Source organism: Myodes glareolus, chromosome 9 (assembly GCF_982192425.1).
Source record: "Myodes glareolus chromosome 9, mMyoGla1.1, whole genome shotgun sequence".
Lineage (NCBI taxonomy): Eukaryota > Metazoa > Chordata > Mammalia > Rodentia > Cricetidae > Myodes > Myodes glareolus.
In genome coordinates, this window is record NC_142034.1 from 21,916,936 (window position 1) to 21,944,323 (window position 27,388).

Consider the following 27,388-nt stretch of genomic DNA (forward strand, 5'->3'; position numbering starts at 1 on the left):
TAGCTTGCACAAATCACTTCCACAATGAGAAAGGAGGAAGCTAAACTTCAAGTCACCGAGTATCATAGCAAGAAAGAGCCTCAGAGCTCCCTGCAGAAAGTGCCCATAGCAGTAAGGAAACTAAGCTTCGAGGCTGGGAGGCCAAGATCTGCAGCTCCTCCCAAGTCAAGGCTGTGTAAGTCCAGATCAGCATCCAGCTTTCAGTTCTGCCTCTGAATGTTTGTCTTCCCATGTCCCGGCCCGTGGGCTCCTCCCTCTTCCATAGCCAGTACCCATCGGTCTTCCAATGACTGCCCAGCCTGGCACCTAAGGCCATGGAAAACATGACCCAACTTAACTCTCCCCTTAGTTCCATAGAAACTATGAGACCCACACCCCATGTCATGTGAGCCAAGCGCTGTCAAATCCTAGCCTTTGTTCACTTTGTCCCTTTTCAGGCTTACTCTGTCCCCTTACCTACCTAGTGGAAGCAACTTTTCAGGCCAAGCCTTTGAGGAACACCCCTGTCCCACTCAGAAGAAAGTGACTATCTTATTGTTGCTGGTTCTGAGTAGTCCTTTCCCTGCATTAAATTATCCTTGGACCCAGATGTCACCCCGCCCCAGACTTGTGTGCTCCTTGAAAGTGGGGACATGGTGGCTGTGGCGATGTTTACAGAGTGCTTACTGCTTTTGCAGAGGACCTGGGCTTGGTTCCCAGCATCATAGTGGCTCACTACCACCCATAACTCCAGTCCCAGGGAATCTAAAACCCTCTTGGCATTCACGGGCACCAGGCACACATGAAGTTCATATCCTCATACACAGGCTAAGAAAATGAGGTCACAGTTGGGCAATGGTGGCACACACCTTTAATCCCAGACACTCGGGAAGCAGAGGTGAATCTCTGTGAGTTCAAAGCCAGCCTGGTCTACAGAGTGAGTTCCGGGACAGCCAGGGCTACACAGAGAAACCCTGTGTCAAAAAGGAAGTAAAGGAAGGAAGGAAGGAAGGAAGGGGAAAGAAAGAAAGAAAGAAAGAAAGAAAGAAAGAAAGAAAGAAAGAAAGAAAGAAAGAAAGAAAGAAAGAGAGAAAGAAAGAAAAGCAAGCAAGCAGGGTCCCACCCTAGGCACACTGGAGTCACTACACCCGTGCAGTATTGGTCTACATCAAGAGCTCCTCAACAAGACGCTGAAGGAGTTTGGCAGGTGGCATGAGTCCTTGGCAAGTGGATGAGTTCCATCCCACACCCATCACCCTCACACCCGGTTCCATGATGGTTCAGTCCTGGAGAGGGCAGAGTAAGACTACGATGGCCTCTTCTCTCCTGGCCCAGGGGACATTGTTCTCCACCGGTTTCTAGAAACCAGGCTTGGCTGCCCTCTCACCCATTGCCCACAGTAAGTCCCCATGAAAATAAGACTTTCCATGGAGGAATTAAGTGAAAGGGACAGAAGAAACAGAGAGCTGTGGGGTGGGGAGAGCAGTTTCCTCCATGTTTCCATGGAGGAAAAAGGCTCTGGAACCTGATATTCCCCAGAGTCGGACAAGGAAGTGGCAGGTGTGTGTGTGTGTGTGTGTGTGTGTGTGTGTGTGTTAACGCTACCCAAGTATCCTCCCTACTCCCCCACCCTCTACGTACCATGGACAATGGTTCTCAGGCTGCTAGATCTCCGACCCCTAATTAGCAACTGCCCCTTCCCCCATTGTCTCTGGTCAGTGCCCGAGTCACGGCCTCTTTTGTGAACTCGGATTCCTGGGTGCAAGGTAGCCTCATTAGTACCCGGAGACCGCCCCATCTCCAAGGAACAGGCAGACAGACTAGCAGGGGACCAAGGACAGGGCGGCCATTCTTTGGGTCCAACCTGGAGACGGCTCCACGGCAAGATGCTAATCTTAGACATGCCTTTGTCTGGTTTAAAATGGATGCAGATGCTCATGTCTCCCCCCTCCACTCCCCCCACACACCTCAAAACACTATAAACCCCTGCCCCTGGAAGCAGGCCACAGTCCACCACCGTCTCAGACTCCTTCGGTGTTTGGACCACTGCACTGAAGACAACTATCTTTCCAGACTGCCCTGTCCTGAGCTCCAGACATCATGAATTTTCCTTCTACAAAGGTAAAGAGTTGGGAATAGGGATGAGCCTCACCAAACCAATGAGGCAGCTAGAGTGTTTGCCCAGGGGCTGGGCCCAAGATGATCTTTCTCGGGCAGCACTGAGGCAGGAGTCTGGGTGGGATCTTCGCGGTCAGCCTGTTTGATTCACACTAGGTACGCCACCATTCTCTTAGAGACTCCTGTTTATTGAGCCCTTGTATTTAAGATGCTTTTGTGCTTGTCAGTGTATGTCTCCCACTTATCAGCCCTAAATAGCAGGACCGATTTAATGCCTCGTTTGTAGGTGAGGAAGGGCCATCCCAAGAGGGTAAGAAACTGGTCCAAAGTCACAATGTTCAGTTTTCTCCATCAAAGGAACAGGCCTGCTGTGTGTGTGGAGGGAAGGCGTAAGCTGAATAAACCCTTTGTTTCGGCTAAGCTTACATGTTTGGTTCAGACAGACTCAGACACACCTGTCTGCAGGTGGAGGCTTTAAATATGTTTGCAAGAGACAAACTTATTCAGCCGGCGAAAGTTTACGACTGAAGGGTGAGTAGACGCAGGAAACTCAGCGACAGTCAGGCACGATTTCAGGCAAGGAGAGGTTCTGAGTCGACTGGGTATGGAGTGAACCCCTTTCGCGCCCTGTCTCTCGTCCTTTTTAGGTTCCCTGGGCCGCCGTGACGCTGCTATTGCTACTACTGCTGCCGCCAGCGCTGCTGTCGCTTGGGGTGGACGCACAGCCTCTGCCCGACTGCTGTCGTCAGAAGACCTGCTCTTGCCGCCTCTACGAACTGTTGCACGGCGCTGGCAACCACGCCGCGGGCATCCTGACTCTGGGAAAGCGGCGTCCTGGACCCCCAGGCCTACAGGGCCGGCTGCAGCGCCTTCTGCAGGCCAACGGCAACCACGCTGCCGGCATCCTGACCATGGGCCGGCGCGCAGGCGCAGAGCTCGAGCCACATCCCTGCCCTGGTCGCCGCTGTCTGACCGCTACCGCCACCGCTTTAGCACCCCGGGGCGGGTCCGGAATCTGAACCGGTCTTCAAACCCTGTTCTGGTCCCCTCTTCTCCCCTCTGCTCGCCAATGTCAGTCTCTAAGAAAACGGTAATAAAGACGAGTCTCTGTTGGTGTGGCTAATCTTTGTTCCTGTGTGTCAAGTTCAGGCCTCCAGGGGGCGGGAGAGCATCTTGGGACCTGTGAAGAGGATCTAGGGCCCCGGAAGGAGCTGGGTTTCTTGTCCAAAATACTTGGTAGGGAAGACTCAAGTGCAAGGGTCCTTGCAAAGTCCCGGGGTGCATGCCTGCGGGGGATGGGTTGGGAGTGGGAATGAAGTACCCATATGTCCCACGTTGTTCTACTATCTACTTTATTTGCTTATTTATATTTATTTATTTTAAAGCAGGGTCTTATGTATTCCAGGTTGTCCTCGAATGACCAGAATGATCGTAAACTTAAGTGACCCTTTGGTCCTACTGTCTCTACCTCCCCGGGGCTGTCGAAACTGCAAGTGTGCTCTGCCACACCTGATTTATGCGGTACCAGGGGACCTGAACCCAGAGCTTCGGGTATTTTAAGCAAGCACTCTACCAACCGAGCTACATCCTCAGCTCCTACTGTTCTATAATAGGGACCTATATAGAAAGGTTCAGGAAAGCTGCATAGGGAATAGAATCCAGCTAAGGGCTGGGTGTAAGGTTGCAGAAAGGGCAAGGCATATAAGCTTCCATGGCAACCTTTCCAGAGTGGCAGCGGCGTGGTGGGCTGTGCTGTGGCGTGTGAGCAATGTCACACTGGAAAGCAGGCGAGCAAGTTTGTGCAGTCATTGCACACGGCCAGATATTACACCTAGTTGTATAGAATGGAAACTGGGAATGGTCTTTATTGTTTGTTTTTTGAGACAGGGTTTCTCTGTGTAGTTTTTTGTTGTTGTTGTTTTGTTTTGTTTTGTTTATGGAGATAGGGTTTTGAAGATAGGATTTCTGGAGCCTGTTCTGGAACTAGCTCTTGTAGACCAGGCTGGCCTTGAACTCACAGAGATCCTCCTGCCTAGGACTCCCTAGTGCTGAAATTACAAGCGGGTGCCACCACCTCCCGGCCTCTCTGTGCTGCTTTGGAGCCTGTCCTGGAACTCACTTTGTTGACCAAGCTGGTCTTGAACTCACAGAGATCCGTCTGCCTCTGATTCCTGAGTGCTGGGATTTAAAGGCATGTGCAACCACAGCCCGGCTTCTAAGAATGTTCTTAAGCAAAAATGGGGCAAAAAAAAAAAAGGATTTTTTTTCTACAACTCTAGCAAAAGATACCTGTTGTGAATTGGAATGTGCACACCCCCCTCAAATTCACATGTTGAAGTATTAACCCCTCCCCCAGCATTTAGGAAGTGGTCTTGCCAATGTAGTCAAGTAAGATAAGATTGGAGTATGGCAGACCTCTAATCCAGTATGAGTAGTGCTCTTATAAAAAGGGGGATTGGCATACACACAGAGACTCAGGAAGAGCTCATATGAGCTTGGAAACAAAGACCAAGGCAATGCACGCACAAACCAAAGAATGCCAGAGCTCACCAGCAACCCACCTAGAAGCTGAGGGATAGCATGGAAGACTCTTCTGCAGAGGGATCTAGTCCTGAGGTCGGGATCTAACCTTGAACTCGGATTTCTAGATCCCAGAAGTGTTTAAACTATCCGCTCTGTGTCACTTTGCTATAGCCCTAGGACAGTAATGTAAAATCTCAAAAATAGAGACATGGGGGCTAGAGAGATGGCTCAGTGGTTAAGAGCACTGTCTGCTCTTCCCAAGGTCCTGAGTTCAATTCCCAGCAACCACATGGTGGTTCACAGTCACCTATAATGAGATCTGGTGTCTTCCTCTGGCCTGAAGGCATATATGCAGGCAGACCACTGTATACTTAATAAATAAATAGATAGATAAACAAAGAAACAAATAAATAAATGGGCTGGCAAGATGGCTTGGTGGATAAAGGCCCTTACTGCCAAGACTGAAGAATTGAGTTCGATCCTGGAGACCTACAAAGTGGAAGGCCATAACCGACTAAGGAAAATTGTTCTCTGACCTCCACACCCTGTCCTTTTCTGAAAAGGAAGGAAGGAAGGAAGGAAGGGAGGGAGGGAGGGAGGGAGGGAGGGAGGGAGGGAGGGAGGGAGGGAGGGAGGGAGAGAGAGAGAGAGAGAAAGAAAGAAAGAAAGAAAGAAAGAAAGAAAGAAAGAAAGAAAGAAAGAAAGAAAGAAAGAAAGAAAGAAAAAGAAATATTCCAACTCCAGCAGGCGGCACTAACAACCAGACACAAAACCCGGCGTGGGCCGCTCGGGGAAACCCGTAGGGTGGAGCTACCAGAGCAGTCAGGGAACCACGCGTAGGGGCGTGACCACCCTAAAAGAAGGGCGTGGCCACCATGCGAGCCCCACCTCATCACCTCAAACCTCGATGGTGGGCGTGTCTCCGAGTCTCTCCCCAAGAGACACGCGTGGGCCGCTCCCCTCCGGGAGGAGAGCCGCAGAGGAGGGGTGAGGGTGTCTCTGGCGGCCCCTCCCGGTGCGGAGCCACGTGGTGGGCGCGGGCCGAGCCCTCCGGGAAGAACCTGACCCGTGGGGAGGTGGGAGGGGGGGGTGACTCTCGAAGTGCTGCGGAGCAGAGCTCAGAGCTACCAGGTTCAGAGCAGAGAGGCAGCGGCGGCGAGAGGAGGGGAGGAGGCAGGCCGGCGCATGGGGCGCCCCGGCCCCGCCGGTAGCGCGCCCCCTCCGGCCAGGCGGCGCTGAACGCAGCCCGGGCGACGCCTCGAATCCACACCCGGGGCCATGCCGGTCATGAAGGGGTTGCTGGCCCCTCAAAACACCTTTCTGGATACCATCGCCACCCGCTTTGACGGCACGCGTGAGTTGAATGGGGGCTGGGTCAAATCTCCTTGGGACAGGGTGGGTATCCTGGACACGGTGTGATCAGAGAAGAGAGAATGGGGTGCAGGAACTCCCAAAGCCGTGGTAAAGAAGCAGGGTGCGGAGCCCCTGAGAATGGGAGATCAAGAGACTGGGGCGGTGGGGGGAAAACAAGGTTAGGGGGTGTGACACAAGGCAAAAGAGGCTCTTTGTGCCATACGACGGAGGAGGGGGGCTTGGGAGTCACCCACTCCGGGACAGGACTGTGCTGGGGGTGTGTTTGGAGGTGTCTGAGACCTGGAGATGGAACAAAGTGGTCTGATGACTCCAGATGCTCCTGCCCCAGAAAAAGAAAGAGAGATCAGACTTAGTTAAGACCTAGTCTATATTAAGGTCACGCACCCCCAAATTATGAGATATCTGTGTGTGAGGTGGGCGAGGCAAAGCGGGGGCAAGTGCTTGAGACCAAGGGAACTCTCTGCTAGCCCACCTGAGCGTGGTTCCCAAGTTCAGCACCTTGGACAGCCGCAGAGCTCCTTCCCGGCCTCTTCTCCCGCCATTCCCTCTCCCAACTCTGGAACCCCCATGTCTTCCTTTGTCCCTCTCCGAAACCCTGGCGGGCATTAGGAGGGTGGGGGAGCGGTAGCCGAGGGCGGAAACCGAGCCGCCAGGGCTACCCCCCCCCACCTCCCTTGTTTCCATAGCGCCAATCACCGAGGCAACGGGCCCTGGGATGGAAGAAGTAGGCTGTGCCCAGGACCCAGTGCTTCCTAGGCATCCTAAGTGTCCCGATCAACCACCCCACCCTGGGACCGTAACCTCTCCTAGGGTCCTTGTACTGTTTGGGTCTCATATTCCATCAACTGAGCCTGTCCCTGGGTGCCCTCCCACCCCCAAGCCTCTAATCCACTGAAGCTAGAGGGAGCCAACTCAGGTTCTGGTGCTGGGGGTGGCTGCAGCTCACACCTTAATGTCTTCTCCAGTTTGACTTTGAGCACCAGGAGCAGATCCCCTGAAACTAGTTAAAAAATATCAAAAAAGCGGGCATTTCCTAGAAGGCAAGAAAGAGGATGTGTCTCCCAATGTCTTTCCCTCACTTTAAGCATGTTTGTGAGTTTGGAAATTGTCTGCCTTTTGGTTAAACAATAAGAGTATGATGTCATCAGAATCTTTGTCCTGCTCATTATAAAAAAATGCTGGGATTGTACCCAAGGATATGCTTCCAAAATTGAGTGACTGCAGGGTGTGTGTGTGTGGGGGGAGTTTTTTCCTTTCTCAGAGTAGCATTTACTAAGTGCCAGGAGACCTTCTTCCCAAGTTACCTGATGCAACCCACAGCCACCAGAGAAAAAGACACATTGTGTCCCACTTTACAGATAAGGAAACTGAGGCACAGGAGCTATAGTTAACTTGCCCGGGGTCACAGTCAGTGTCACAGGGATGGAAATGAGTCCTGGAGCCCATGCCCTTACTATTCTATCTTGCTCTCCGCAGTCACAGTGTCCCAGCTTGAAGGCAGCATGAACACCATGGCCTCCTAGGGTTCCTTCTCTAGTCCTCCCCTGAGTCCTTGCCCTTTGGTTTCTATCTCTTGTCCTCATTCAGAACATCTCAGAGCTCCCGTAGGAACCACCTAGAACCTTCTAGCTCTCTGATCTCTGCTCAGAACTTGAGGGAACTGTTGTCGATCTAGAAGTTAGCTCCCTTTTTGGCCTGACCCTGACCCTGACTTCTCCCTCCTGCAGATAGCAACTTCCTTCTGGCCAATGCACAGGGCCCACGGGGTTATCCCATCGTCTACTGCTCCGACGGCTTCTGTGAGCTCACCGGCTACGGCCGCACCGAGGTCATGCAGAAAACCTGTAGCTGCCGATTCCTCTATGGCCCAGAGACCAGTGAGCCGGCCCTGCAAAGGCTGCAGAAAGCCCTGGAAGGCCACCAGGAGCACCGAGCTGAAATCTGCTTCTACCGAAAGGATGGTGAGGAGCCTGACGTGGCTTGACATCTGCCCAAATCCTAGGTCTCAGTCGGAGTCTGCTGTGCACAGAGGAGCTTTGGGGCTTATTCTCCCATGGCCACAAGCTGGCTACAGAGCTAAGTTCATCCTTGATCTTTTCTGGGCGTTGGTCTCTCCATTTGTAAAGTGAAGTGAAGATAACAAATCTCTGGGGTGTCTCCCAGCTGTAAGCATTCACCAAAGCCTTTGACTACATAGAGAAACCAGGGAGGACCGAAAGTAGGCACAGTGCCCCTCACACACCTCTGCCCCCTCTCTGTGCCCACAGGCTCAGCCTTTTGGTGTCTCCTGGACATGATGCCCATTAAGAATGAGATGGGGGAAGTTGTGCTTTTCCTATTTTCCTTCAAGGACATCACTCAGAGTGGAGGCCCAGGACTTGACTCACCAGGAATTCATGGGGACAATAATCATGGTAACTTGAAGTCTGGGTCACAATAGACTGCTCCACATATAATCTCTTAGGATGTACCCCAACTTATCTCTGCCTGTTTGTTTTCTTTGTTTCTTTGGTTTTTTTTGTTTTTGTTTTTTGTTTGTTTGTTTTCCTAATAGAAAACTCCCTTGGGAGGAGAGGAACTAGCTCAAAACTTCGGTCCACCAGAAGACAGAACCGGACTGTCCTCCACCGATTGACTGGCCACTTTGGTCGCCGGGGTCAGGGAAGCGTGGAAGCAAATAATGTGAGTTCCACCCCCAACTAATATTTCCAAGTCCTCCAACCCTAATTCCCAGCTACCTTCTCCCTCTTTCCCTGTCTGCTCAGTATCCCTCTGTTGGTTTGTCCCCCTGTCCGCCCATTTTCCTTATGCTACTTTCTTTGTGTGTGTATGTGGTTTTTGGTTTTTGGGTTTTTGGGTTTTTTTGTTTGTTTATTTGTTTTTGTTTTTCGAGACAGGGTTTCGCTGTAGGTTTTTTTTTTTTCTTTTTTTTTTTTTTTTTTTTTGTAATCCTTTACTATCGCTGTAGTTTTAGAGCCTGTCTTGGAACTAGCTCTTGTAGACCAAGCTGGCCTCGAACTCACAGAGATCTGCCTGCCTCTACCTCCCGAATGCTGGGATTAAAGGCGTGCGCCACCACCGCCCAGTCCTTATGATACTTTCTGCTTCATCCCATGTGTCCCCTCCCCAACCCCTCCTCCATTCCCATTTTCTTTTCTTTAGCAGGTGATTGACATTGCTCTGGTGATGTCACAGGGGGTGGAGCTCTAGTAGGAATTCTCCCCCTGAGTGTAAGGGTTGTATCACGAGGGGTAAACTCACAAGGTGCTGTGGTCCTAGGAAGAAAGCACCTGTTTTGGACCCAGCATCCCATCCTATGGATCCTGATGAACAAGAGATAGAGTTTCCCACCAGCTTCTGTAGTCTGTTAAGACTATAGGGTCTGGATCAGCAGGGCTAACTTCCTCCCTCTGGGTCATACTCAAAGAGAACTACAAAGAAGTTGTGACCCTTCAGGCTAGGATATCTTCCTGACTGTCATAATTTCTTCAAAGAGGACAAGGGTCAATTCAAGTAAACACAGCCGATACAGCATGATTTCTTCAGAAGGGGCCTGAGGGTGTCTTGTGGAGATCTAACTGAGTGAGAGAGTGCCTGATTTGTGAGTCCAAGTCCCCTGGGCTCAGTCCCCAGCACAAGAAAGGAAAGAAAGAAGTGAAAAGAAAGAATTACAAAAATGAGCCTGCTGCCGCTGGTGGTGGTGAATGCCTTTAATCCCAGCCTTTGAAGGCAGAGATAGGCGAACCTCTGAATCTCTGTGAGTTCAAGGCCAACCTGGTCTACAGAGTTAGTTCAGGACTACCAGAGCTACAGACAGAGGCCCTGTCTCCATAAAAATAAAATAAAATAAAATAAAATAAAAAGGAGCCTGAGCAATGGTTTGGTACCGAGACAAAAGTGCCAGGTGCCAACTTGAGAACTCCTCACCCATACCTTCCAACCCCTTTCTGGCTACTATTGCGATGCCCACCTTCCCCTGTTTCCTATCCCCTGACTCTCCCTTCCCCCAGCCTCAACTTTTCTTTCCCCCAAGTGTCCCCAACCACCACCCCTCTCCCTTTAGAACGTGTTTGAGCCAAAGCCATCAGTGCCCGAGTACAAGGTGGCCTCCGTGGGGGGCTCCCGCTGCCTCCTCCTCCACTACAGCATCCCCAAGGCTATCTGGGATGGCCTCATCCTCCTCGCCACGTTCTATGTCGCGGTCACCGTCCCCTACAACGTCTGCTTCTCCGGTGATGATGACACCCCCATCACTTCCCGACACACCCTCGTCAGCGACATCGCTGTGGAGATGCTCTTCATCCTGGGTCAGACCCTCTGCCCTACTAACCTGGAGGGTGGGCTATGGGGACCCACTCTAACAAGCCTCCCTCCCTGCTGGGCCTGCGGGACCCTTCTCTAACTCAGAAGGGTCTTACCTTCTCTTTGTAGTTCTTTGTGGGTTCTAGGGGCCTAGTGAGGGGTGAGTAAGCCCTCGGAGAGGGAAGAGGTTAACACTTCCTCCCTAGACCCTGTAAGTCCTATAGAGCCCAGTCCTTTGCAACCTTCGGCCTTGTGGCCTTTCCTCTCTATAGATCAGCCAAGAGTCCCAGCTTTCTCCATTCTGTCTCCTCTCTTATGGGTCTCCAGTGCTCACCACACTCTGCCCTATTCATTAGCTACCTGACCTAAGGATCCAGTCCATGGTCTCTCGTAACAGCCTCTTGCATTCCTCAGACATCATCTTGAACTTCCGCACCACCTATGTGTCCCAGTCGGGCCAGGTGATCTCGGCTCCTCGTTCCATCGGCCTCCACTACCTGGCCACCTGGTTCTTCGTGGACCTTATTGCTGCTTTGCCCTTTGATCTGCTGTATGTCTTCAACATCACCGTGGTGAGTGACCCCCAGACCACCATGCATCCTAGCATCTGAACTCCAACCCAGCATCTCTGGGGGAGGGGGGCAACCATAAATCCAGCCACGGTCCTTCCTATCAACTCACAGGCAGATAGATGTCTCTCTGATTCTGCCGTGGGCACAGCCCTGAGCCAGGCACTGGGAAGGAGCCCAAAGGGTCTATGCTCTTGGAGAACTCAGCTCACAATCTTTGAGGGAAGCTGAGACAAACGAAAAGCTAACTATGGCTACCAAGGCGGCGTTGGTCTGATGCCAGATGAGTGGTACTTTTCACATTTTTTTTTTTATTTCACAAACAACTGATGAGCTTTTAGCTGTCTGCAAAACACTGTATGAGGGGCCTGGTCACTATGGTAGAAAGAGACAGGAATTGGCACCCACAGCCATCTCAGATTGGTGAGACAGACAGGAATAATGGAAGGAGGACATCAGCCCCAGGACTGCTGAATGGGAGTGGGGGTGGGCAATAGCAGCTTTGACTGGCTTTGGAGATCTAGGTTGGAATGCCAGCATATGCAAAAACATTCTGAGATCAGGCCAGCACCCGGGGGCAGAGGCATCCCAGTTGGGCAGGGGCTAAGGTGGTCTGGGAAGGAACTGTTCCTGGAGGAGGCGCGAGCAGAGCTAAATCTCTAAGAGCGAACAGGATTTGGCTAGCAAAGGATGAGAAACCAGGGAAAGTGCATAGTAAGTCAAGGCAGCGAGTCAGAGGCTGGGTAGTGTACCTGGGCCTGTGTCTTTGCTCGGGACTGCCTAGAAGTGCCCTGAAGGGTCAGGATGGAGCCAGACAGTAGGTCTTTTCTAGTCCAAGGTGAGGCAGTCTTGCCCTGTGTCCCCAAGCCCCCTCGCCATTGTGGGGGAGGAGAGGTGGAGAGCAGTTTTCCCGTGTGCGCTCCCTGCTGCACTCAGCTATAGCAGGAAACCACCTACACGAAGCCGGATTTAACTAGCCGCCAACGGGCTGTGGGCCCCTTCTACTGGCTGTGCACATGTGTGTGCATGCTCCTACACACGTGCGTGCGTGCGTGTGTTTATGTGTGTGTGTGAGAGAGAGTCTGCCCTGAGGTACTGACCATACAGAAAAGGGTTTCCTACTGGTCCTCAGGCCTGTAGCCATGTCTCTATGCCCACCAGGTAGTCTCTACCTTACAGGAGAGAGCCTGCTGCAGAGAGCCACCAGCCCCTCCTCTCGGGCTGTCCCCTCTCCTCTGGTACCTTTAGGAGTACTTTTGCGGATTCAGTAAAATTTCACACACATACTTTTGCACACGTCATTATCCGAAACCCTTTAGGGAAGGTTCTTAAATCTTTTTTTCAAATGTGGGTACGGAAGCGCAATCAGAACTAGACTAGGATTCTTTCCCATACACAGTCTGCTTCCCGGATAACCAGGGTCTCCAGATGTATGACTTAGGGGAAATGACCAGCCACACTGGAAGCCTGAGAGTTTGAACCAACACAGAGGTGCAGGCACTGACAAGAGTTACAGGAGCCATGCCAATTGCGTTCTAGCCAAAGAGACAAGGGGAGAAGGATCCTTAAAGGTGTGGGACACAGAAACAAGTGACTTTGGGGAGCCCTGAAGTGTTCAAGTTTGGGAGCCAGATGTTCTGGGGCTGGAGGGAGTTGTGTTACGTCTCAAAGTTAATACTTCAGTTAAGACTTACAAAGGATTCCTGTTGGGGAACCAGGGCCACCTCCTTTCTAGCCCCTTCACTTAACATTAGAGATCCACGAGATGGTTCTGAAGCAGCATAATTGGCTTTGGGGTACGTTCCTCCCTGGAGCTCCCTGAAAGTGTGGTGAGGGGCTTTATACAAAGTCCCTCAAGCCTACAGCTCTATCTGCTGAGCTGCTCCTATCCACAAACCCCCAACCCATTCCTTGTCTGCCATATTAGAAGGCCTAGTTGAAGTGTTAATAATTATAACAAAACCAGCAGATTTGGGGATATGGTTTTATAGCTTAGGAAACAAAAAACAAAAAACTTGTCTAGAATGTATAAAGTCCTGGGTTTGATCCCTGCGTTCCCTTCCCCATAGCAGTAAAGGTAGCAAATGTTTCCAGGGTCCTTGCTAGACACCATGGCTCCATCAGTCTTTAGCTCAAAGCAGGTGTCCTCAAGCCGTGTGAGTTTTGTACAGAGGTCCTCAGTAGATCATTCAGCCTACCCCTTCCTCTTTCCGGTTCTGGCCAGGGCTTGCTCCTGAATCATCCCATAGTTCTATGAGGCAGCCCAGTCCCAAACGGACTTGGTGCCCGTCATCTTGGTCTTGAGTTATAGCTCCGTTATTTCCTTCGTCTGTGACCTCGGAGCAGGTTACTGGCTTCTGTGAGCCCTAGTTCATTCCTTAGCACACCGGGACCTGAGATGATAACTGGACCGAAGGCTCGAAGGCTGTTTTGTTTGTTTGAATGAGGATTACAAATGCCTAGCATACTAGTGGCCCAACGCAAAAGAAGTCCTCAGTCGCTAAGCTAATTATTCTTTCCTGATGCATGTTATCCTCACTTTCTGAGGGCAGCGGTGACAGTTTCCTGCAGCTTCCCCTGGCTCCGGGGTGTCTGGTGCGAAGGATGTGTCGGTGGGGGGTGGGGGCTATATGAGGGCTCTGGGGAGTTGTGCCTGCTGACGGCCTCCCCCGCTGCCCCCCTCCACCCGCAGACCTCGCTGGTACACCTGCTGAAAACAGTGCGGCTCCTGCGGTTGCTGCGGCTGCTGCAGAAGCTGGAGCGGTACTCACAGTGCAGCGCGGTGGTGCTGACGCTGCTCATGTCCGTCTTTGCCCTCCTTGCTCATTGGATGGCCTGCGTCTGGTATGTCATCGGGCGCCGGGAGATGGAAGCTAATGACCCGCTGCTCTGGGACATTGGTGAGCCACCAGTCCCAGACTTCCACTTGCGACGTCTCTACCTGTCCTGTCCCCAAACTGATGCCACCAGGACTTAACACCTTCCCATTCCATTGTCCTCTAACCACCCAGTAAAATGCCCTGTGCTCCTGGATCAAGTGTGGAGACACTGGTTTGAAGAGAAGGGCTCTGCTAGGGGGAAACTTCCAGTCCAGTTGAGAAGGAGCCCAAAATCAGCCAATGACAGGGAACACGCTGATGGAGATAGAGTATTTGGAGACAGAGGAAGCAGTGTGTGTCAAGGCTCAGAAAAGCTTCTTACCTTGTCGCTCTCTGCCATCATCAGTTCCTCCTTAGCCACAGTTAATGGGGCCACTGGCCAGGAGGCAGCCCCAGGCCCTCACTGTCTCCTCGGAAAGTAGGTCAGATTCTAGGCACTCTTCTTGGCCCCTCCCTCTCCTTCAGCCCACACCTTCCCCACCACTTAGATCTGGAATCTTCTCTCCATCTCTACCACCGTGTCCAGTCTACCCCACCTCCTCTCTCAATGACTCCTACAAAGGCCAGCACTGCCTTCCTTGTCTTCCTCCGATCCCCACCCTCAACCACTTTTTGACTGCACCCAAATTGATCTCCCATGAATCAGCACTAGAGGCCTGGAGAGAGGGCTGGAGAGATTGGAGGGTTAAAAGCACTTGTTGACTTTGCAGAGGACCTGGGTTCAGTTCCCAACACCCATAAGGTAGGTAGCTCAGAAGGGACCTAATAACCTCTTCTGACCTGTGCAAGCACCAGACACATGGTACAAATACGTAACATGTTGGCAAACACTCACACACATTAAGATAAAATAAATACAATAATAATAATAATTTTAAAAAGAATAAACACTGACCCTCTCCCAGCTTTTATCTGGGTCCTTACACTGGCTGCCTACTGTCCCCTGAGTGAAGTCCATGCTTGGTGATCATGTGCCCTAGGCAACTCTGCGTGACCTGTGTCCCCACCACTTTACTTCCTCCTGTAGAGCTTGTGGATGCCAACTGCCCTCCTGGGCCTGACCTACTGCTCTCTCACTCTGGGCCTTGTACATGTTTCCTCCCTGGGAAGCCCTCACTCCTTCCCCATGGTGAAGTCTCTTCCTTCCTTTCTTCCTTTCTTCCTTCCTTCCTTTTTCTCTCTCTCTCTTATTTATTTATTTATTTATTTATCTATTTATTTATTTATTTCAAGACAGAGTTTCTCTGTGTAACAGCCCTAGCTGTCGTAGAACTTGCTTTGTTGTTCAGACTGGCCTCGAACTCACAGAAATCCGTTTGCCTCTGCCTCCCAAGTGCTGGGATTAAAAGCATGCGCCACCACCACCTGGCCCATGGTGAGTTTTCTATACTCTCAGCCTCAACCAAAATGTTGTACCTAGGATCCACATTGGCTCCCCTAATACCTGCTACGGCTTCTAACACACTCTCCTTCCGTAGTTTGCCTCCCACCTGGAATAGTCTGTTTTCTTTTCTCCTTGACACTATTTACAGGCGATGCCTGGCCGGGTCAGATCTTGGCACCCTACCCCCAGCACACACAGGAGACACGCATTAACATACCAGATGTTGAAGGGGCCCCTGCAGTCGACAGTCTAAGGAGTGGGTAGCCTTGGAGTGCAGCTAGACCCAGTTCATGGTCTCCAGGCCCAGCCACAGCAACATGGCCCATTTCCTATCTCCATGGCTGCAAACTGCCCCTCTCCTTCGTAAATATGTATGCCAGGTCAAACAGGCAGACCAGGGAGATGCTTTCTCCAGCGCTTGTCTAGCTAGCCCTAATTCCCTCCGTCCTTCCATATCCCAGGTTGGCTGCATGAGCTGGGCAAGCGGTTGGAGGAGCCCTATGTCAACGGCTCGGCAGGTGGACCGTCTAGGCGCAGCGCCTACATCGCGGCGCTTTACTTCACGCTGAGCAGCCTCACCAGTGTGGGCTTTGGCAACGTGTGTGCTAACACTGATGCCGAGAAGATCTTCTCCATCTGCACGATGCTCATAGGCGGTGAGGCCAGACCCGCTACTCCCAGGGAGCCCTGGAAATTCAGGCTTGTGCACAGGGAAACTGAGGCTTGGAGAAAACAAGGTGCCTACGTGTTCGTTCATAGTCCTTTCTCCATTGCACGTGACTGTGCCCATAAACAGGTGTGACCTCTTTCAAGAGGGGAGACCCCCAAAGTCATGACCTAAGGAGGTGATGAGAGAGGAATACAGGTTGCTCCATCTGTGGGTTGCCACCTACGTTCCCTGTCTCTGATTACTAGATGATGTGCTCACAGGAATCTGCTAGCTCTCCTGTGCCTCCCCAGAACCTGAGACCCATCCAAAGGCAGGGTGATCCAGGGAGCACAGGGAGCCAAGGGAGGGGTGATCGCCCCTGATGCACTGTGGGTTGCCACCTCTGCAGCGCTGATGCACGCAGTAGTGTTTGGGAATGTCACCGCCATCATCCAGCGCATGTACTCCCGACGCTCGCTCTACCATAGCCGCATGAAGGACCTCAAAGACTTCATCAGAGTGCACCGCCTGCCCCGTCCACTCAAGCAGCGCATGCTGGAGTACTTCCAGACTACATGGGCTGTCAACAGCGGCATTGATGCCAACGAGGTAGTGCTGAGCCGGGGCTCTGGCCACTTGGCAGTGCAGTGGGGAAGGGCTACTGTCTCTTTACGGTTGGTACAGAGGCAACCAAGGTGTAGGGAAGTATAGGGCTCTTAGCAAGGACATGCACCCAGCCAAATCCAAAACCCTTCCTTCAGTGCTTAAACATGGAGGTTGAAAGGAAGTATAATGATTGAGTGTGGACTTGGGTGGACACCTTGCCTTCTCTGGGCCCCTGTTTCTCCATCATGGTAGGCATCACAGTTTCCCCCCAGCCCTGTGGTGGGCCAAGCCACCATTTTCCATTCATTCTCTGTGTCTGAACACAGAAGAGGATGGGGGCAGCTAGAGGTGATGACACACCACCGTTTCTGCCCTCAAAGAGACCCCAAGAAAGGTGAGAGGGAGACAGGTACAGAGACGCATGGAGTGGGTGGAACCCTATTCCTGCAGCAGGGCCCTCATTGCATCTGAGCCCAGAGGAGACAAGGAAGATGGGAGACAAAGTGGTACCTTTTGGTCAAGAGAATCAGTTTGCCCAGAGAAGGCCATTCCAGGCAAAAAAGGGCCATAGGAACCTAGGTTTGTGTGTGCGGGTAAAGCTGAGCGAATGGGTTCAAGGGTCTGAATATAGTTGAGTGAGCCTCGGAAAAGGGGAGGTTGTACTGGGAGGAGCCAGCACCAGAGTTAGGGCTGGAGCAGCTGCAGCCCCAGAGAGTGGGTAGCCTTGAGTTTGCAGTTTTTACTGTCAGCCGTCCAGGATGGTGTGTGGCAGAAGGTGGAGGAGGAAGTGGATGGGAGTCTTTGGACTGGAAATGATCCCCAAGAGCAGGCAATTTCCAATTGGTTACAAGAGAGCAGCTCACAGGGATGCCCAGATCTGGCTTGGGGTCAAGGGATGAGGTGAGGGTACCCCAGGAAGAAGTCTGAGATTATGGATGAAGGGGAGAGTCCAGGTCTGAGCCATCAGCCATATGCAGGGTCTGTAGGAAACTCAGGTGGAGCTTGTTCATCAAGTAGTTGTAAACACACGTGGGAACCCAACGTTAGGGCTTCCAGGCAGTGGGGAAGACAGGGGCTGGTAGCCATGATGTGGGAGAATGTAGAAGCAGGAAGTGAGTCGAGAGGATGGGCTAAGCAAGGAGCCTGGAGAAGTAATGAGAAAAAAGCGAAGGGGAAAAACTGGGGGGTGGGGGCAGGTGGGACATTGAGGAAGATGTCAGCAAGACAGAATTGCTGAGGGGCTCCATGACTTTAGGAGGGAAATGTAGAGAGAACAGGTAAAATTTAAGACCTAGCATAAGCCTGAATTTTACAGTTAGGGATACTGAGGCCCAGAGATGGGAAATAGAGGGTCCAAAGTCCCCAGGAACATAGAAGCAAAGATGATTGCTACTTTCCAAATTCCCAGTCAGAGTCCCCCCCCCGCCCAAGGACAACTCTCGACTATACAGAATCGAGCAACCAGAATCTAGGGGTACTCGGTGTAGCCATGTGCAGTACCCAGAGAGAGAGAAGACTTGGTCTCGCCCAGAAGTTAGATTTGGTGATCAAGACGGCGAAGAAGGTTTAGACTAGACAAGTCTTCCTGAAGGTCTAGTGGGCAATTTCCAAGAGAGAGCAAGTTGGCCCTCTTGCCTTGGGAACAGCCCACCTCATTTGTAGATCCGAGTAAGTGACTGCAGGGGGATGGCCAGAATGACCTCTGCCTCTTATGCAGTTACTGCGTGACTTCCCAGACGAGCTGCGGGCTGACATTGCTATGCACCTGAATCGGGAGATCCTGCAGCTGCCGTTGTTTGGAGCAGCTAGCAGGGGTTGTCTTCGGGCCCTCTCCCTGCACATCAAGGCCTCGTTTTGTGCTCCTGGGGAGTATCTGTTACGCCGCGGGGACGCCCTCCAGGCTCACTACTATGTCTGCTCTGGCTCGCTTGAGGTGCTCCGCGACAACATGGTGCTGGCCATCCTTGGTGAGAACCCCACCACCACACACTGCCCATCCTAAGACCTTCCCCCAGAGGACTTGGGAATAGCCTGGGCCCAGGGATTGGGAGACCCCTAGCAAGTGCCTCGGATGCCTATCGAGGAGTATTCTTCCTTGATCTTTTCACCCTATTACAGTTCCCCTTTGGTCATTCCCCTACTTTTCCCCTATCTGGCCACCCCTTAACCCACTGGCCCTTCATCGATGACTGCCATTCAGTCAATTCATCCTATTCCTTTGCCTCATCTTCCAATTCCCTCGTTCTTTCCCCAGTGACTCTAGAATTCACTGACCCTTTAACTGACCCTTCTGGTCAGTCTTTATTGATCCTCCAGTTCTATAGGCTGTTTCTCCAGCGCTATTGACATCTCCCAGTAGCTGTGGCCCAGCTTCACCAGTCATCCGCCAATGACCTTTTCTAAGCCCCCTATTCCTTCTCTCCAATGCACTTTACTGACTCGCCTTCAACGATCCCTAAGTATACCGACCATCTCCCAACCATCTGGACCACTTCCCGCCGATATCCTGTGTTCCCTTCATCCCAGTTGACTGTCCCCTTCCTCTCCCCATAGGGAAGGGGGACTTGATTGGGGCAGACATCCCTGAGTTGGGGCAGGAGCCTTGGCCAGGGGCAGGCCCCAGCTGCGTGCTGAAGACCAGCGCCGATGTGAAAGCACTGACTTACTGTGGCCTGCAGCAGCTGAGCAGCCGAGGGCTGGCTGAGGTCCTGCGACTATATCCAGAATATGGGGCTGCCTTCCGGGCTGGTCTACCCCGAGACCTAACCTTCAACCTGCGCCAAGGCTCTGAAAACAATGTATGTAGACACTGTATGACTGCTACCCCCCACCAAGGGACCTTCCTTCAAAATAGACCCCCTCCAGCCCCAGAGAGCCTCCCTAAAACACCACCTCTAACTCCAACCACCTTCTTCTAATGCTTCATATACTCTTAGCATCTTCCAACCCAATCCCCCATTGGGCCTCACCCAGACCCTTGACAATCTCTTAAGACCTTCTATTGCTGAGAACTTCTCAGCCCCAATCTAGCTTTTTGAAGTCCCTCTGTGAACTGGTGGCACCCCCCCAACCCCCCCCACCCCACCCCCCGCACACTGAGGTTCCTCTCCTCCACTGCTGTCCCATCGTTTCCCACTTTGTTTTAGACTGATGTGTCTATACCCTTAAACCTTTGTCTTTTGCTACTTTGGGGTTCACTTTGTCTCTCTGAATTTCCTCTGAGTTATAGTTGGTGGTGTCTGGCTCAATTCCGTGAAAAGGCCCCATGTACACAGTCCCTTTACCCTGTCAGGCAGGAGGGGCTGTCCAGGGGAGTGAAGAGGTAGGAGTCAGCTTAACCCCACTCTGTCCCCACAGGGCCTCAGCCGCTTCTCGCGCTCTCCCCGTCTCTCCCAGGTAATACTCACTCCTGGATTGGGAGATGTCGGGAGGAGGGCAGCTTCCCTTAGCTCCTCTGCCACAGGGAGAAGGAAGAGGATGGGGAGCAGTGCATGGCGCAGAGGGTTGCACCCCAATGAAGGGTCCTATTGTCCACCACCCAGTAACAACTGGGGCTCTCTCGTCCCACAGCCACGCTCCGACGCTCTTGGTTCCTCCTCAGACAAGACTCTGCCCTCCATCACAGAAACCGAGGGTGGCATGGAGCCTGGGGCTGGTCCCAAGCCCCGTCGGCCCCTCCTGCTGCCCAACCTCAGTCCAGCACGACCTCGGGGGTCCTTGGTCAGCCTTTTGGGCGAGGAGCTGCCCCCATTCTCAGCCCTTGTCTCCTCTCCTTCCCTTTCCCCGTCTCCTTCCCCTGCCCTGGCTGGCCGGGGCCAAAGTCCCTCCCTGCACAGCCCCCCCAGGGGCTCTGCTGCCTGGAAGCCCCCCCAGCTCCTCATTCCCCCACTGGGAACATTTGGACCTCCGGACCTCAGTCCCCGGTGAGATGCCAGCCTTCCTTGCCTTTCTCATATCCCTGCTGGCTTCCAGAACCTTCTTTGGGCTCCATTCCCAGCGTTCCAACCAGTGCTCCTTACTGTCTCTGCCCCATTTGCCGACCCTGCCTTTCCAACCACAGCTTGCAATCCCATTCCGCTTTGACCACTGTTCTTCCCCGGTTTTCTGGCTCTGCTACCTTCATTCACCTTCTGCCTGCTCTGTTCGGGCCCTGCACCCTCCCCATGGTGCTGATGAGCACTGCTCTACCCCCAGGATCGTGGATGGCATTGAGGACCCCAGTAAAACGGCCGAGGCCCCTTCATTCCGGTTCAGCAAGAGACAAGAACCCACCAGAACTCACTCACAGGCTCCCTCTTCAGGTAAGGAACCGCAGTGACTTCAATTCACAGTTATTCTTATCTGTCCATCTACCCAACCACCCATGTCACATATGTTAGATGCCATCCTAGGAATACAGGCAAACCAGATCCTGCCAACATTTTAGCATGGGGGGGGCAACACCCATGTACACAGATAACAAATCCAGAATTATAATTATGTGCTACGTTCTAGCACACTGAGAAAGAACAAGACTTTGTGGTAGGAATGGAGGGGACACTTTGGTTATTTCTTAAATGGACTGTAAGGGGCCAGTGACGTAGTTCAATGGTAAAGGTGAAGCTTGGCGAACTGAGTTTCATCCCTAGTGCCTATATGGTGCCTATATGGTGGAAGGAGGGGACCGACTTCCAAAAGTTGTCCTCCGATTTCCATACGAGCACTGTGGCACAGGCACACATACACACAACTATAAACAAATAAATAAATAAATAAATAAATAAATAAATAAATAAATAAATAAAACTAAAAAGAAAAGGCAAAGCTGGGCATTGGTGGCGCTCGCCTTTAATCCCAGCACTCAGGTGGCTGAGAAAGGCAGATCCCTGTGAGTTCGAGGCCAGCCTGGTCTACAGAGTGAGTTCCAGGACAGGCTCTAAAGCTACAGAGAAACCCTGTCTTGAACGCCCCCCCCCCCGCAAAAAAAAAAAAAAAAAGTGAGCATGGCACTTTGGTAAGGTGGTGTTCCAAGATATGAAGGCTTACCCAGAAGAGACACTGTGCAGTGTTTGGATGCCCAGAAGCCCTGGGGGGTGGGGGCATGAAGGAAGAGCCGAGGCTGGGTCTCAAAAATCAGATTCTCGGGTTGGTTTCCCCATCTCTCTGTCGCCAGAGTGTTCTGTTCCTTGCTCCCTGCTGTCAGGCAACAGAGAAGAGTGGGGAGACTTGGGTCTTCAGGTTCTGTGAACCCATCTGCATCTCTTTACCCCATTCCGCCTGCAGGCCCCAGGCCTAGCGGGGAACTGGCCACCGAGGCAGCAGAGGAGGTGAAGGAAAAGGTCTGCCGGCTGAACCAGGAGGTGGGTTTGGGCTGGCTCTTCCCTGCCAAGCCCAGAGAATATTGTCTTGGGGTCTGAGAGGAGCATGTCCTGTTCTGGAGTTAGCCAGAGTTTTGTGTTCTGTCAGTCACACTGGCTAAATGACCCTGGGCAAGTTCCACAGCCATAGTGGGCTTATTTCCTCACCTAAAAGTTAGAAAAGTACTATGTTGCTGGGGGTGGGGTGGGGGGTGGCACATTTAATCCCAGTACTCGGGAGGAGGCAGAAGCCAAGCCTGGACTACAGAGTGGGTTGCAGGACAGCCAGGGCTACACAGGAAAATCCTGTCTCAAAAACAAAGCAAAACAAAAAAAACCCAGGAAAACAAAAACACACAAACAAACAGATAAATAGAAAAATAATATGTCCTTTCCAGAAACGTAAGGGCGAGACAAGAGTGTACAAATATCTGGTCCAGTCCCTCTGCATCTCGGGTATTCACTAACACCTCCTCCTCCTCCCACAACTGAGTCTCTGTTTACAGCCTGGGACCATCCAACCAAGCACTGAGTCTGATGGTCAAGGTTCAAGCCCTTTCTGTTTTTATCTTTATCCAGTCCTTGTGTTGTGGGATGTGTGTGTGTTTTGAGGAAGGGTCAGTGGCTAGGGGAGCTGAGAGGCTTAGAAGACCTATGCCCATATGGGTGAATCTTGGCCAGGAAGCACCCAGATTCTGTATGCCTAGCCTGGGTACTGCCTCTACTTATTTCCCAAGGGATCTCAGTACTGTTGCCACGTAGCTACCACTGAGCCCAGCCCCTGGGAGTCACCTTCCCTCCATACTGATAAACAGCAGGCAGCCAGAGCTGTGGCACCAGGACTCAGCAGGGCCTAGAGCTATCTACAATTCAAGGTTAACGGCTAGCCCTGCTTCTGCTCGCTGTCTCAGGCTGCCCTCTGCTGTAGGCCAGTGATTCCCATGAATATGAATCAGAACTACCCTTTAAAATACAAGTTCTCCTGGGCAGTGGTGGTGCACTCCTTTAATCCCAGCACCCGGGTGGCAGAGGCAGGCGGATCCCTGTGAGTTCAAGGCCAGCCTGATCTACAAGAGCAAGTTCCAGGATAAGTGCTAAAGCTACAGAGAAACCCTGTCTTGAAAAACAAGCAAACAAATAAATGAAATACAGGTTCTTAGGGCCTTACCTGGTTTGGAATGTATAGGGTGGGGCCGAGAACTCTGCATTTTTGACAAGTTTCTCAACGGATTCTGCACTTACTAAAGTTTGAAAAACACTCATGAAGAGACTCGAGCTTGTGTGATGGGCTAAGAACAAGGCTATGGCTGAGTGTATTTTTCAGATTTTATAAAAGGGATAGAGAATCAAGTGTAGCGGCTTGTGCCTGTAACCCTAGAACTTGGGAGATAGTGGCAAGGCAGATCATGAGTTCAGGACTATCCTTGGTTACATGGCAAGTTTGAGGCAAGCCTGAGCTATCTGAGCCAGTCTCAGGAAGATGGCTGAACTGGTAAAGGTCTTGAGTTCTGATATCTCGTGCACACAAAAGGCAGGCATGGTGGTGCATACCTGTAACACTAGTGCTGGGGACGGGTGTAGGCGGAGTCGGTCTAGCTGACTGGTGAGCTGTGGATTCAATGAGAGACTGTCTCCAAAAAACAAAACAACAACAAAAATAGAGAGAGCGATAAGAGGATGCTACCCAATAATGACCTCTGGCCTAGAGGGACATCCGCATACACACTTACACAAAATTAAATAGCTGGGCCGTGGTGCCTTTAATCCCAGCACTTGGGTGGCAGAGGCAGGTGGGTCTCTGAGTTCAAGGCCAGTCTGGTCTACAGAGCTAGTTCCAGGACAGCCAGGCAGCTGACACAGAGAAACCCTGTCTAGAAAAACCAAAAGACAAACAAACAAAAATAAATAAAATGGAAAGAGAAGGAGAAGGGACAGCAGTGTTTGCTGCCGCAAAATCAAAACTGGGGCACTTTACCTGTTGGCTGTTGTAGCCCCTGCTTTCTTCCCATGTGGCTGCAGGCAGACAGTGGTGACGGAATTTTCTAAACTCTACTGTAGGGGTGGGAACTGAGCCCGGTTATTGCTATGGCATCCTTGAGACACTTTGCTGTGTTCCCAACAGATCTCCCGCCTCAATCAGGAAGTGTCTCAGCTGAGCAGAGAGCTGCGACAAGTGCTTGGGCTCCTACAGGCCAGGCTGGGTCCCCCAAGTCACCCATCTGACCCAGCGTGGCCCCCAGACCTTCCTTGCCCCCACCAGAGGCCACCATGCATCTCTCCTCACGTGTCTGGACCGCCACCGGGTCTCCAGGATACTACACTCGCTGTGGTTCACTGTCCAGCGAGTGTGGGGACCGTGGAGATAGGGGTCACCCCCTCGGAGCTGAGATCTTCCACAATGGCACCCTATCCCTCAGAACCTGAACCTCTCGGACCCTCTCCAGTATCGGAGGCATCTCCCCTGACCCCAAGCCTCAGGAGTCACAGCTTTCAGTCTGGATCAGACACATTCCACTGACCCTGGCCTTGGGCCCAGGCCTGTCTGGGGTGGGTGTTACGAACCTGCCATCCAGGGAGGAGCTGGGCTCCTGGGCCTCTTGCCTTGGGGTCAGCAGCTACCAGCTGGTCTGGTTGGCTCTGAATTCTCTGGACTTTTTAACAAAGAGTGGCCACATCTAACCCTGTTCCATTTTCTAAACCATCCCCCATCCTCCTCTTCCGTGAGGGGAGCCACCACCTGAGGCCATGGAATCCAGCAGGCATGAAATGGACCGTGGTGCCCTGCTGGCCTGGGCAGATGAGATGTCCTACTTTCTTCCCAAGACTTGGAGGCAGGTATAGACTGGGAACAGAAGAATGGTCAAGAGTAAGGATCTAGCCTGTGAATGAAGGCTGTGGCTGGACCACGCAGTGGGGAGAGGCGGGGGGTTATGGCGAGAGGGCTAGATGGTATATAGAGTTCCTCTGTCCTAGATTCTGGGTCCCTTGCCCAAGACCCTAAGAACAATGTCACCTTGAAAGGAGTAAGTTTGAGATTCCAGCTGTTATTTGAGAAACCCACATCTTAGGTCTCCTATTAGCACCAAACTAGAGGGACTCACTTTACCCCACAGCACACAAAGAAAGCAAACCGATGGCACCAGACGTGTCTCTGACTCTCAGGACATTTTTTTTTATTCAAAATATGAATTGGTTATCAACATCAGACTCCAGATAAGAGTCAGAAAATATTCAGTATTCTAACTTCCCAAGAAAAACAAAGCTGTCTGACTAGCAAGGGCCCACATTCATCTGGCAAAGTCAGCAATAACCTGGTCTTGGGTGGCTGAGAAATAGTCCTCATTTCTTCACAGCCTCCTGTTTGCTCATCATTTCCGAGGCCCAAAATTCGCTTCCCTTACTTTTTAGGTCCCTGTGTTATCCAGTTTGTAATCCCTACCTTAGAGTGGGCTCCAAAGGGGTCCTAATAATGTCTGTTTCTACTCTTGAACTTGAGCCTATCAACATCTGTTTCTGTCTCTCTGCAGGCTGTCATGCAAGGTGGTCTCTTCTGCTGCCAGCACTTCAAAGCGTTCCCAACATCACCCTTTTGCTGTTCCCACCTCCAAACCCCAGCCAAATCTGTCCCCGCTCCCTTCCAACAGGGTCTCAACTGCTCTGGCTTCCAGCTTTCCTTTCCCACTCAGCACCCCAAGCTCACTTTTGGATAGGAAATAAATTTTTTTATTTTTTTAGACCTTGACTCTGGTTGTTTCTGGGGGTTGATCTGAGAGCCCCAGGGCTCTGAAAGAGCCAACACAAGCAGACACACCCCACTGTACTCCAGGGCCCCGTTGCTGTCTCTAGTAAGGGCAAAGGCGCCAGTCAATCCACTTGGCGCCGTATTCACGCCACCAGGGACTCCTGGGATAAGGGAGAGACCTTAATGAGTCACTAAGGACCTGTTACACTCCTTCCTCCCCACCACCCAGCTACAACCACAAATACACAGTCTGCGGGAGAGACCAGGCTAATCTCTAGACTTGGAAAGATAGCCCCAGGAGTTGCCCCGCCCTTCTGAATAAGGAACTCTTCTTCCCAGGTATTTGGTGTTGAGCTAGGTATGGTGTGTTACAGTGGGCATGTAGCTGGAGGGAAGAGCTTGTCACCAGTCAAGAACCTGCTAAGAATGTCACTTCTCAGCTTATGTCATTTCTTTGAAGATCTGTGCATGTCCTATGATATATGTGTTGAAAGAAACTGCCACCTTATGACAAGATGAAATTAGATGTGGGCACAGCATTGTGGCAGGTTGTTCCAGACAGGTTTATTCCTCAACTCAAGTGTTCAGGGTATGACTCATGCCCTAGCACAGTGGCCACACGTTCTCTGGGGTGGGCTTTGATTTCATATAAGTTTTGAATAGCGTCCCTGGGAGAGAGATGCAGAGAGAGGAGATACTGGCCCGTGTTGGAGGTTGGGGTTGAGCAGAAGCAAAAGTGGTCCTAATTCATATAGAAGAAATTAGGAGAAACAGAAATAGAACTGACCCATATTAGGAGGGGGGTGGCTTTTGTCTACAGTGATGAGTAGAGAGAAACCAGGCAGAGGTTGTTGTTGGAGGAGAGTTAATTCAGATCTGGGGTGGAGGCTGCCCTGGTGTGTTTGGGATCTGAGCCTAATAAAGAAAGCTTAGTCTGTCATGGTGCCACACACACCGTCAACCTCGGCACTCCAGAAGTAGAGGCAGGAGGATCTCTGGGAGTTAAAGACAGCCCAGTCTGCATAGCAAGTTCCAGGCCAATCAGGGCCACACAGTGAGAGCCTATGTGAAAGGAAGGAAGGGAGTGAGGGAGACCAAGACCATGGCAGGCAGCAGGACTTCTCCTTTTCATCCCACCTAGACTCTACAAGAGGCCTTCCTTTTTAAAAGTTACATTCCTTCACTTATTTGAGGGGAGAGGAGGTAGGTTCTTACATGCCATGACATACATGTGCATGTCAAGAACAACTTGGGGGAGTCTGTTATCTCTTTACACTACGTAGGTCCTAGGGATGGAAGTCTGTCAGGCTCGGCGGCGGCAAGCACCTTTACCCAGCAAGCCATTTCGTTGACCCCAAGGAGCCATTTCTACAGAGCTGCACCTTTCTCCCCAACCCCCCGCCTTTCTTTTCTCTCCCTACCCTCCCTCTCTCCCTCCTTCCTTTTTTTACCCAGGGTCTTACTATGTAACAGCGCTAGCTGTTACTTACACAGATCTGCCAGCCTCTCTACCTTCCTCTCCATCGCCTTTCATATAATAGCATGTCCTCAGCAATCAGCCTCCTGGACCTGTCTTGGCCGCAAAGTGTGGACAGGGACTTCTCTAAGAGAGAATACCGTCTACGCGGCCTCATGAGCATCATATTTCTCCTTTCTCAATTCTGCAAGCACAGACCTCTCGGCCTCTAGCAAAGTTCTACCATACGCCTTCCCTCGCGGCACCTGGAACTGGCAGTGACGCGATAAGCAGGCCTGGACCAGCTCCGCCCCACCAGCAGTGGGTTCCACCCTACACCCAAGTGCCAAGCAGCCCCCGGCTCCTCCCTGTGCTTAGAACTACAAGTCCCGCCATCCCTCGCGCGCACTCGCCCTCCTTTCCCGCGTTGATTGCGGGTAGGATCAGAGTGCCTCCCATTGGTCTGTTCTT

General features: G+C 51.9%; 2 protein-coding genes across 2 annotated transcripts; both read left to right on the forward strand.

Moving 5' to 3' along the window:
- The first annotated feature begins 1,969 nt into the window (after window positions 1-1,969).
- Hcrt (hypocretin neuropeptide precursor) lies at window positions 1,970-3,220 on the forward strand. The gene is made up of 2 exons (XM_048450567.3): window positions 1,970-2,100; window positions 2,745-3,220. Exons 1-2 carry the CDS (start codon window positions 2,080-2,082, stop codon window positions 3,114-3,116), a joined length of 393 nt encoding a protein of 130 aa, XP_048306524.3. The 5' UTR covers window positions 1,970-2,079; the 3' UTR covers window positions 3,117-3,220.
- Window positions 3,221-5,724: 2,504 nt separating this feature from the next.
- Kcnh4 (potassium voltage-gated channel subfamily H member 4) lies at window positions 5,725-25,453 on the forward strand. The gene is made up of 17 exons (XM_087909980.1): window positions 5,725-5,974; window positions 7,722-7,955; window positions 8,262-8,408; window positions 8,549-8,676; window positions 10,058-10,301; window positions 10,711-10,868; window positions 13,558-13,765; window positions 15,590-15,784; window positions 16,187-16,386; window positions 18,101-18,350; window positions 18,937-19,181; window positions 19,741-19,779; window positions 19,954-20,306; window positions 20,578-20,684; window positions 21,646-21,722; window positions 23,842-24,554; window positions 25,247-25,453. Exons 1-16 carry the CDS (start codon window positions 5,899-5,901, stop codon window positions 24,235-24,237), a joined length of 3,057 nt encoding a protein of 1,018 aa, XP_087766106.1. The 5' UTR covers window positions 5,725-5,898; the 3' UTR covers window positions 24,238-24,554; window positions 25,247-25,453.
- Window positions 25,454-27,388: the final 1,935 nt, after the last annotated feature.